This window comes from Bubalus kerabau, chromosome 11 (assembly GCF_029407905.1).
Source record: "Bubalus kerabau isolate K-KA32 ecotype Philippines breed swamp buffalo chromosome 11, PCC_UOA_SB_1v2, whole genome shotgun sequence".
NCBI classification, from domain to species: Eukaryota; Metazoa; Chordata; class Mammalia; order Artiodactyla; family Bovidae; genus Bubalus; species Bubalus kerabau.
Genome location: NC_073634.1, coordinates 85,985,660 through 85,997,558, shown reverse-complemented (window position 1 = coordinate 85,997,558; position 11,899 = coordinate 85,985,660). Strand labels below are relative to the sequence as shown.

Here is an 11,899-nt window from a genome sequence, read left to right as displayed (position 1 = left end):
AGCCTCCTGCTCAACCCTCTAAACCAGGACAAACACCTCCATACCAATCCAGGTGCTCCCAAGCTCCGAGCCCTCCTCAGCCCCCCAGTGCCTGTTCTGAGCATCCTTATGTCCTGACCTCTCACCTGCCTCTGCTTCCTGGACCACCTCATCACCACCCAGGATTCCCCTTCCACCAGTCTGATGATACTAATCAGGCACCATGAAACACAGGTGTCCTTTCCACTAGAAGCAAAATATCTAAATATCGCCTAGAAAGCTGCATCAAGCCCATTTTTGACCCTTGAGATAAGAGCTGGTCTCCTAGGGTCCGTTAGATAAGCCCAAGTGCAATCATGAGGACTGGGGGAGGGGGAGGGCAGAGGACCATAGTAGGTTGGATCTTGAAGGAAAATACCCGGGTCCCATTCCCGCCTCTGCTGCTCACAGGCTGGGCAACCCTGGGTATGTCACTTAGCTTGTCTTCACCTGTTTCTTCATCTGTAAGATGAGCTTAACAGTACGTACCTTGCACTGTTGTTTTGAGAACCCAAGGCTGGGGATATGCCATGCAAACTGTGAGGAAATAGAATAGAAATGGTCCCCCTCCTGGTGCACAGTCCCCGTCACTCTACACACCCAGGTGGCCGGAACAGAGCCTGCGGAAAAGCCAGGAGTCTGTCAGAACCTTCCTGCATCCACCCTGCAAGGTCATCCCCCATGAGCCGAGGGCCTGAGCAACAGCGCTGATCCCAGTAACCTCCATCCCCTGGGACAGACCAGCTCCAGTCGCCTCTGGGACCAGGAATCCTGAACTTCTATAGCTATTACCCTTTTCTGGCAAACTCTCTGGCCCCTACAACTCACAGTGCCGTGGTTAACAGACAGACAGGAGCTAATAACCCCAGGGGGCTGAGGACCAGGGCTGTGGGATCTCGTCACCATGGCAACTCCTGCAGGTGCTCCTGAAAGGAATGGCAAAGCCAAGGGGGGTGAGGGTGGGGTGGGGCTGTTTTTCCTTCTTTTTCTGCAAGTCTAAAAGTGAGGGAGGGGTCGGGGTGAGAGAAGCCACCTAATGCCAGCAACAGACACAGTTCCAGACCCCAGCAGGTGACCCAGCTAGAAGACAGTGGAGCTGGGGCTGTGCCCCCATCTGTCCTTCCCTCTGCATAGGCTGCCCCGTGGCAGACCCCTAACTGGAGGAGGTGGTCTCTGCTGCATAGACCTCCCTGTCCCCTTCTTAAGGCTTCCAGCGACCTGTTCTCTGTGGCTGACTGAAGATCTGAGGGTGGCCTCCAGGAGGTCAGGCCGGAGGTCCCCATCGCCTCTCCTGCTGGTATCAGAGCCTGCCCTCCGTGGCACTGACCCAGCCAGAGCCTGTCCCCATCCACCTGAGGTGGGGGGCAGGGAGGTTCCTTCTTGGGGGGCCCAGATACGAAGCCCAGGAGCTCTGCCGTGTGAAGAAGGCCCATCTGTAAGAGCAGGGAGTGAAACAGCAGGCAGGGGCCCACGGGACGGTTGGTAAGAAATGACGGAGGGACTCAAGGAGTGTCTGAGTCCCTAGACCCCCGGAGCTCCCAGAGGCCCTCAGACCCCGTCCTTTCTGAGGTTGGTTACAGCCCCTCCCCTCGTTCTGAGCTGTCCTCTGTCAATAGCATGCATGTGTCCCCCACGTCCCACACCGTCGGAAACTGGAGACCTCGGTTTGGTGTGGCAGCAACCACAGCGCCCTTCTCTCCAGGATTTTCCATCACTGCTCCTGGGGCCTGGATGCCTCCACCCCTGAGAAGAGCTTCAGAAGGGGTACCGGGATCAGGGTGGGGGAATGTTGGGTTTGGGGTGGGTGCAGGGGGTTGCCTGTCCACATCCCTGACACCCCTGGAGGGCCAAGTTCACCCAGAGCACCAGCAACATCATGGCTCCGGGGAGCTCTCCCACTCACAAGCTGGGGTCTTAACCTCTCTGTGCCTCAGTTTCCTCAACTGCCAGTTTGGGGCTAATACCATCCACCCCAGAGTTGTTCTCAGAATGAAAGGAGATGATGTGCTGTCCAGGGAAGATGGAATTTGGGCAGGAAGAGTGGGAGGGCCTAAGTCCCACCCCACCCCAGGCATTTAATAAACCGGGAATTACAAAGCAGCAGTCCTCCACCAGGAATCAAACCAGGAGAGGGCATGGTCCACACGTATGCCAAGGATGCTTGAACTGGGGCAGCTGCTGCCCTGTAAGTTGGACTCCCAGATTCCATTCATGGCGGGGACTCCCGGGTTAAGCCCAGCAAGTGCACCAGCTCATTCTCTTTCTTGGTTTAATCCTGGCTTCACTAGGGCCTCTGCCATCTAGAACCTAGCATGCCTCTCCTCGCAGAGCTTGTCATGAACAGACACAAGGAACCACCTCAACTCCAGCTCTTAATTTAGCTGCTGATTAAATAAGTGATGGGCCTTTTCACTTCTCTCTTAAATTGCTCCTGTTCACCTGCAGGTGAGGACCAGGTGAGCGGGTGGAAAAGAACCAGTCTTGACTGGTCACTCCCAACCCAAGAACTCCAGCCTCCTCCTCCTCTCGTCCAGCCGAGCCTTCCAGAATGGGGCTGGCCTGGAGAAAGGGGCCAGAGACATGGCCAATGAGATGAGAAGCCAAAGACATAAATCCTGCCCCCTCTATGGGCTGTGGTTAACATCATGTGGGTCTCACCCTTAGATGTTCTAATATAATTGGTCACGGTTAGGGGTGGGGACTCAGTGCCTGATTTATTCTCCCCGGGTGATTCTAATGTGCAGTCCTGATTGGCAACCACTGGGTGTTAACACTACAAGTCCTTGACATGTCCTGTGTCCTCCCTGCAGGTGAGTTGGGTGATGCCAGGTTGTTTACAGAGAATGTTCATGGTGGTCAAACCTCCTGCACCTTCTGGGAAATCTGGACTACTAGGGAAGGCTTGAATGAAGCCCCTGTGGTCTTCTGGGAGAAGTGGGGGGAGTCTCCATTTCAGGACTCAGGCTCTCGAGAAGAGGGAAGAAGTATGTCCCACCTCTCAGAGGGCTGGGCATGTGAAGGCCTGATAGTTCACAGTGCCCTGGGCCGCCATATCAGCAGTGCAGGATTGGAAGGGAGGGTGGAGAAGACAGCCTAGTGTCACTCACGTCCTGCAGGAAATGCGCCCAGGTTTGCCGGCCGAGGACCAAAACAGCTGTGAAAGAAAGTGAAGTGAAGTCACTCAGTCGTGTCTGACTCTCTGTGACCCCATGGACTGAAGCCCACCAGGCTCCTCCGTCCATGGGATTTTCCAGGCAAGAGTACTGGAGTGGGGTGCTATTTCCTTCTCCGAGGGATCTTCCTGACCCAGGGATCAAACCCAAGTCTCCCACATTGTAGGCAGATGCTTTACCGTCTGAGCCACCAGGGAAGTCCAAAGAGCTGTGAGGATGGGTGCTGATACACTTAATACAGCATCGCGGCCAAGGGCTGGGTTCAGAGTCAGGTGACCTAAGATCACATCGTGGTTCCATTCCTTATAAGCTTTGTGTCCTTGGGCAAATCGCTTACCCTCTCTTGACCTTATTTCCTTATACGGCTGTCATGAGGATGAAAGGAGTGAGAGAACTTCATAAAGCTTGCAGTGTGTGTCGGTGTGAGAATTTCTCCAGCTGAAATTCTCATGATCGAAGAGGAGGCCCTTGGTGGGCGGGGCTCCAGCAGGCGATGGGCACGCTGGGTGGCTGCGCTGCAGCGGCACTGCCTTGCTGAACTGCAAATACCGGGAAAGGCACGATCGGCCCTCCTCATGCACGAGGAAATGAGGCTGAGAGACAGTGCGCAGCTTGTCTGAAGAACCACAGCATCCACGCCTAGGCCATGGACACCAAAGCTCCTTCCCGACTCCTCTCCCTCTTGCGTCCATTTTCCATGGAAGCAAGGCCTTGGAGTCTGAGCGTGAGTGAGGGAGGGCCAGGGAAGCCCTTTCTTGCTGTTTTAAAAAAGAAAGGTCTGGGGCATCTGCTTTATAATAAGAAAGACAACATATTAACTTACTTCTTTATCTAACCTTTATGGCAAATGTCTAAATACCAACAGAACATTCTAGAGGCCAACTCAGTCTTCTAGAGTATTTATGCAATTAACATGAAACTGGAATGATTTGCTTTTTTTTTTCCCCACGGAAAGTGCTAAAATCTTGGAAATTTGGTTTCTGATATGTGAGGACATGAGTCAATTGGAGCAACCTAGTTTATTCGAGGGAATCCCTTACTCATTAGCATTTCAGGGTGGTGGCTGGGACGTTGAGACCCACACTCACCATTGTCCCGGGGCCTGCTGGGCCTCAGCTTATTAATTTATGATGTCAGGATGCTATACTGACATCTAAGCCCTCTAATCCTGCTGCTGCTGCTAAGTCGCTTCAGTCGTGCCCGACTCTGTGCGACCCCAGACACAGCAGCCCACCATGCTCTCCTGTCCCTGGGATTCTCCAGGCAAGAACATTGGAGTGGGTTGCCGTTTCCTTCTCCAATGCATGAAAGTGAAAAGTGAAAGTGAAGTCGCTCAGTCATGTCCAACCCTTAGCATGGACTGCAGCCCACCAGGCTCCTCCATCCATGGGATTTGCCAGGCAAGATCACTGGAGTGGGTTGCCATTGCCTTCTCCCCCTAATTCTGCAATTAGAAGGAAAACATCTCTGGATGGATTCCACTAAGAGGGACTAATATGCTATCTCAGAATACTGCTCACTTTGTTTTTAATCACCTGAAAAGATGGAAGTCAGCTGTAAGGTTAGAAGAAACCCAAACTGCCAGTAGGTATGCTTCCTAGCAGTGGCTTGATTAACATCAACTGTATAGTTAGGGCCACCACAGTTCTAGGAAGACCTCTGTGACCTTGTGTGTTCAGTCTGGACAGATGTTATCTAATCTGGGAGAATTCTGCTCAGCCTTTTTCTAAGAACAGACTTGTGCAAGCCACTCCCAAATTCCAGGTGCTGCTGAAGGTTCAGGTGAGGAACTCAATCCTGGAACAGACAACTGGTCAGAAGTCAGCAGAGTGAGCTATTATGTCAATATGTCTTCAAAGATGACAAGAGCTTTTTCCTATCAGAGGACTGGAGCTACACCCATAGGAGCAGAAATGAGGTGAAGTCAATGAGGATGGTGATGATGATATGACGGCAAAGACGAGGATGGTGGTGATGATCATGGTGATGATGATGATGATCGTGGTGGTGATGAGGACAATATGTGAAGGTGAAGTGAAGTTACTCTTATACAGAAGGTAGACTCAACCAGGTGTGTGTGTGGCACTGGTGAGAGTGTGGGGGAAAAGGTGGAGACTGGGCTGCCCAATATGCCACACATCAATGATGCACAATGAAAAACACAACCACATAACACAACCACAAACCTGCTGGCTCTGACAGGGCAATGTGGAAACTGACCAGAGGGAGCCTTTCCACATTCCTTAAACTAATTAAAAAGTGTTCATTGTAATAAAGGATTGTACTAGATGACATTATCTACCTCTCTAAACATTCCATGAATGCACAGCCACCCTTCTCTCCCTCTGAATACTTCCTGGGGGTTGAGGTAAAGACCAGTGTGCATCCGACGGACCCTCTGATGGACCTTCAGTCACGGAGTTTGCTCCCCACCAACTGCTGCCTGGGTTGTCGCTGTGGCTGGAATCTGGTATGACTTTCCCAAGAGCTCAGCTCAGGACTTCCAGCCAGAACCTTCACCTTCAGGCACACACTTCTGCAGGGAAGCGAGTACCAGCGAGTTATGCATTGGGGTCCTTACCGTTCTGTGCAGGGAACCCCGCTTCTGTGATGGGTCTTCCCAGGGGTGTTGCTATCCACGCCCTTGCTATGGCTGGCTGTGTTAGTGGCTCGTGGACAGCCAGTCCTGGCAGGAAGTGTACAACTGGCTCCATCAGCCCACCCACCAGTCACAGAAGTTGTATAGACCTGCAGACCTGTCAGCTTCTATGGTGATATTGATAGGTTTGGAGGTCTCGGGTGCTGGTATTGATCATCCGCCTGGGCTCTTCAAGTCACAGCTCATCTACACGACTAAGTGGGGAGAGGGGATGTAAGGCTTCCTGGGCTCCTGCCAAATATCTGACAGAGCCCCACGTGACACTCAACAACCCCGAGAGAGACACAGCACAACCCTCACTGTCCACAGGACTGACTAAAGCTCCGAGAGGGAGCCCAAAGTCGAGTAACTAACTTGAGAGGTTAGGTCCAAGCTTCCTCCGTCCAGGACGTGTTCCAACCACTGGCCACTCCCCACGCTCTCCGCTTCCACCACCACCACAGCCAACTGCCTGGACTGCAGTTTTTGACATTGCATTAATTGTCCTCTACCAGAAGAGATGGTGAAGGAAATGGCAACCCACTCCAGTATTCTCGCCTGGAGAATCCCATGGACAGAGGAGCCTGGCAGGCTACAGTCCATGGGGTTGCAAGAGTCGGACATGACTTAGCAACTAAACCACCACCACCAGAAGAGATGGTTCAAAAAAAAAAAAAAAAAAAAAGAAGGGTCAAGAGTCAAGTCTCTCCTAGTAAGAAAGCAGGGTAACTAATAGAAGAAAGAAAAAAGACAGTTCAAGAAATGGCAACTTGCTCATCATTTATATACAGCTTTATTTGCAATTCTTTGGAACCACCAGAGAACCATCAATGAGTACACGAGTCGCCTCTGGGGACAGCACTGGGCTCCGGAGGCTCTCCTCAGGGAGGTGACGGAGGTGGGCGTGGACAGGCGTGCTCACACCCAGTGCTGAGCTGCACCCAGGGCCGTGCTGAAGGTCCTCAGGGCCCGATGGGTGCCCCGCGCAGCCAGGAGGAGTGAGCCGGCTTCAGCCTCATGGCCGGCCTCCCACAGCTGCCGGGCCAGCTCCTCAGGGTCCCAGCGCCCACGCTGGGGGCTGGCCAGCAGGTGCTCAACGAGACGTGGGTAGAAGGGAGTGGAGAGGCACTTCACCAAGAGCTTGGCATCCAGGAGCAGGGAAAGAAGTTCCTGGTCACAGTTTGAATCATTCACCTTCGAGAAAAAAGATGGGCGGACGTCAGAGTGGCGTGGCTGACCCCCTCACCAGCAGACACAGCCCTCCCCGCTGGTTTGCAATGTGTTGCCTTTCTGCTTCTGCCCGCAGAGTCCGCTCTACCCTGGTGAGAAGTGCCTACTTTGAAAAGAAACCCAGGCCACAAGCATCTCTAAGATCGCACACATGAGATGACAGACCTGGTTTCCTTTTCACATAAGACACGGCCATGAACCAAGAGCGGCTCCCCCTGGAATCACTCTGACGGCTACCATGCTGCGTGTCAGAAACTGTACCACACATCAGACACGTCTTGCTTCATTGAGTTCCCCCGAGCTCAACCTGATAAAGGGCGCACTTTTTACAGATCAGGATATTGATGGGTAAGAATTTTGCTTAATGTCGTGGTCAGTAAACTGCGGACCGAGAATCTGAATTTAGGTCAGTCTGGACTTCAAAGCCTGAACTTTTTAATAAGCACATTTACCATTTCATTTGTGCCTCACCACGGTCCATGTTCTTTAACCTTAACCCTCTCCTTTATGTAGATCCCTGTGAAAACAATTCTTTTCAGACCAGGAAAACCTTTTTTTCTGCTCCATTGAGAAGGTATATCCGTCAGCCCCACTGGTGTAAATAGGATAACCAACAGGAGGTATTTAAAAGCTGCTCTTGCTTAAGCCTCTCGGAAGCTTAGACCCAAACTCACCTTTTTCTTTTTTTTTTTAAAACAAGTTTTCTGCCCCCTTTTGGTAGCACAGTCTCTGTATTTTTTCCCCTGGTCTTCTTGGTCTATGTATGGCTTTCCACGGCTTTGACACTCAGCTTATATTTTTCTGTTTTATATTACCAACCATGTTTTCGTAAGGAGTCAAGTGAACACTAATCAAAAAGATCAAAAATCAGAGCCTCTCATTTACATTAAAAAAAAAAAAAGCAGAGCTTCACACAGGGAACTCTGCTCAGTGTTAAGTGGCAGCCCGGATGGGAGAGGAGTTTGGGGGCGGCTGGATACATGTGCACATGTGGCTGAGTTCCTCTGCTGCCCACCTGAAACTAACAGTGTTAACTGGCTACACTCCAGTACAAAATATACCTTTTTAAAAAACAGCTTCAAAGGCAGCGTCTCCTCATATCACTGTGTACTCTTAATAGTTTTGGTTGTAGGAACTGTGGAGATAATGTGGCATTTCAAAGCCAGTTTTGTCCTGTTTAGACCAACTCTGTTACGTAACTGAACACCATGGGCTTGTGCTTCGTGTTCCCTGACAAGGAGGCAAGGCTGCTGAAGATGAGGTCAGAGGTGTCTACTGGCTGGAAGGAAGAGAGTAACAGAAATCCTGAGAATAAGAGTTTGCCCACTAGCAGATGGCACCCACCTTAGCCCCTGTGATCCTTCCAGTGAAACTGAAAGTCACTCAGTCGTGTCCGACTCTTTGTGGCCCCATGAACTATACAGTCCATGCAATTCTCCAAGCCCCACATAAATGTCAGCGCCAGTGTCGCCTTCTGGGTTACGTCTCCCCTACATCTGATCCAAGCCGATCCCTGCTCCCTCCACACTCGACGCCGCACACACCCCTCTTCCCTCTTGGGGCTGGGCTACAGTGACCGGTCCGTCCGTCTCCCCTGCTGCACTGGGAGCTTCTACAGGGCACAGAGGCTTTTACCCGTCTTTCATTTCCGCATCCAGTGTAATCAACCTGTGCCGAATGACTGGCCGAGCCCCCGCCACTGAAGCCTGTCACATTTTTGTGCAGTGCACGTGTACACGGCAGGAGGAGGCTCTGGCCTCGGCACTGAGAGTCTGGCAAAGCCTGGGCTTCCCTTCTTCAGCCTCTCCCTTCCATCAACACTTACACTCCACTCGCTCACCTCGGACTCCGAAAGACAGAGGGGGAACTCAATTTTGCATTTTTTGTTTATTTGTCTTTTCAGAGGTGGTAGCAAAAGCAGCTGGGACAAGACTAGTGTATCTGCTGAAGGGAGCACAAGAGGCTTCCACCCGCCACCTGTGGGCTGTTTATGAGCTCTGTGTGTTTCCTTTCCCTCTCTCTTTTGCTTCATAAGTGGGGAATCGGGACCCGAATCCCATCACCATGCCAGCTGCATCCTGAGACCCCTCCACATGCCGCTGAGTGAGGCACCTTCTCTCTAAGCCTCACAACATCTCCTTAAGACGGCTCCGATCTCACCCGACAGATGCACACGCTGGGGCTCAGCGAGGTCACAGTAAGACGGCTCCGATCTCACCCGACAGATGCACACGCTGGGGCTCAGCGAGGTCACAGTCAGGCATCACGTGTCATGTGGTGGGCCCGTGGTGAGCTGGACCAGAAGCCCTCCTCTCTGATGGGTTCACGGGTTACCATGTGTCCCCCCTCTCCCAGGCCACAAGCTCCCCCAGAGCAGGGATGCTGTCTCCTCTGTGGACCCCACAGGCCCCACCTACCCCGCCTAGAACAGCGTGGGCCTTGTGGCAGGAACTCAGCAGGATTTGTGGAACGAATGTGTGAATGGGTGAGTAACCCCAAAGCTCACATGCTTTCACTGCACTCCGCTGCCTCCAAACACACTCGTGCAAGCACACACTTGCACACACACATGTGAGCGGGCAGCTGACTCACTGTGCGTGCTGTTGTTTTGATTCACCCTTAAAAATAAAGAAGCCTTCCACCTAACTGTCCAGGAGGAAGCACAGCGTGTGCCAGGATGCTACAGGCAAATGTTTTTGATAAAACACATGGATAAAAGGCTCGAGTCCAAACACTGCAGGCTGATACTTTCTGTGCTGCCCTGAGTAAGTCTTCAAGGCTAGGACACCTTTATTATTCTTTCTGTTGACTCACGAACCCTCCCTTTGTGGGCCTGAAATTCAGGCTCCTATAAAGGGAATGATGGATTTTTCCACCTCGAAGGAGAGACAGGGGTTTTGTCAACGCCGGCGGCTGCTGCCCCTCTGACCCCCTCTCTTCTGTCTGCTTCTCTCCAGCACGAGGACATCCTGAAAACTGGACTGTCCCACTCGATGTGCCTTGGGGATAGCTGCCCCGTCCCAGGGCAGGGTAGGAGCTGGGGCACGGTGGGTGTCCACCCCCCAACCCCAAAAGCTCTCTATCTACAATCCTGGATGAGAAAACGTATGGCTGAAGTCATGGCCGTGAACTCGGATGTTCCGCCTTTGGCCTTTGCGTGCTCAGAGGTTCCCTAAAGAGAGGCAGAAACTGCTGACCTCCTGTGAGCCGGGGTGGCGGCCAGGGGAAGGTGAGGGGGAGATTCTGATTTGGCTTCTCATAAACAAATGCTGGAGAAACAAAGTGGCTGATGCTATTTCCTTTCTTTGACTTTCTCCCCGATTCTGGCTCTTTGTAGGATGTATGCATGGCCAGAGTATCCTTGATAATTGTCATGTGCAAGGAAAAGACTGCATAGATGTTTATTTACACATGTGGGCCAAAACAGAGAACGAAAGAATAAAGAAAGAGACGGCTTTTCTAAGGACCCATTCCAACACCCACATTTTAAACAAGAGGAGCCTAAGGGGCAGAGAAGGAAAGCATTGGCCAAGGTCACCAGCAGTCAAGACAGGCTCCTCTACACACACCAAGCCTCCTGCCTTGGGGGCACTGAGGCCAGCCTGGCTCCTTCCTCTCAGTGCAATAGAGTTCCCGGCATCACTGCCACATGTCAGAGCTGCTACATTAATTTGTCAAGCCTTAACTTGTCTTCATTTTCCTTGTTTGTGACCAAATTCCAACTTATGGCACTAAAAATCTGGTGGTACCTACCCACAGAAGCCTGGTACTGTCTTACCAGTTAGTACTGCTCTTCTAACCTATTTTTCTTTTTGAAATGAAAAGAAAAAGCTGGAAACCATCTTAAAACACAAAAAGTCTTCTATATCAGGATCACCTCAAGGACACGACTTTATCTACCTTTTCTCTCCACTGATTATCCACATGCTGATATATTTGTCCAGTCAAGTCGTGTGATATTTGTATCCTACTTTTTTCATATGTTGAGAATTATTAAAAAATATTTCATAGTTTTCATTCCAAAAAAATTTAATGGCTACAATATAGTCTATTGAACAAGTTATTTAACTTCTCCTACTATACATCAGTTCAGTTCAATCACCCAGTCGCGTTTGACTCTTTGAGACCCCACGGACTTCAGCACGCCAGGCCTCCCTGTCCATCACCAACTTCCAGAACTTACTCAAACTCATGTCCATTGAGTCGGTGATGCCATCCAACCATCTCATCCTCTATCGTCCCCTTCTCTTCCCACCTTCAATCTTTCCCAGCATCAGGGTCTTTTCCAATGAGTCAGTTCTTGGCATCAGGTGGCCGAAGTATTGGAGCTTCAGCTTCAGCATCAGTCCTTCCAGTGAGTATTCAGGACTGATTTCCTTTAGTTGCCTGAGATTATGAAACACTAAAAATGAATGATTTTTGCACATATACTTTCTTTATTTGAATTATCTCCTTGGTGGTTTAGTCACTAAGTCATGTTCAACTCTTTGCCACCCCTTGGACTGTAGCCCACCAGGCTCCTCTGTCCATAGGATCTTCCAGGCAAGAATACTGGAGTGGGTTGCCATTTCCGATTCCAGGGGATCTTTCCAATCCAGGGATTGAAACCGGGTCTCCTGGACTGCAGGAAGATTCTTTACCAACTGAGCAGTCAAGAAAGCCCCTTAGGATAATTTATTAGGAGAGGTATGGCTGGGGTCTTATGGGATGAACATGTTGTTGCTGTTCAGTCACTAAGTTGTGCCCGACTCTGTGACACCATGAACTGCAGCACGCCAGGCTTCCCTGTCCTCCACTGTCTCCTGGAGTTTGCTCAAACTCATGTCCATTGAGTTGGTGA

At 51.1% G+C, this 11,899-nt stretch overlaps 1 protein-coding gene across 7 annotated transcripts in view; it reads right to left on the bottom strand.

Moving 5' to 3' along the window:
- Positions 1-6,603: 6,603 nt before the first annotated feature.
- NBAS (NBAS subunit of NRZ tethering complex) overlaps positions 6,604-11,899 on the bottom strand; it is a 330,504-nt gene continuing 325,208 nt past the window's right edge. For all 7 annotated transcript variants that reach the window (XM_055540893.1, XM_055540896.1, XM_055540894.1 and 4 more), the window contains one exon: positions 6,604-7,023. In XM_055540893.1, coding sequence (XP_055396868.1) covers positions 6,748-7,023 — 276 coding nt within the window. In that variant the 3' untranslated portion in view covers positions 6,604-6,747. The remainder of the gene's footprint in view (positions 7,024-11,899) is intronic.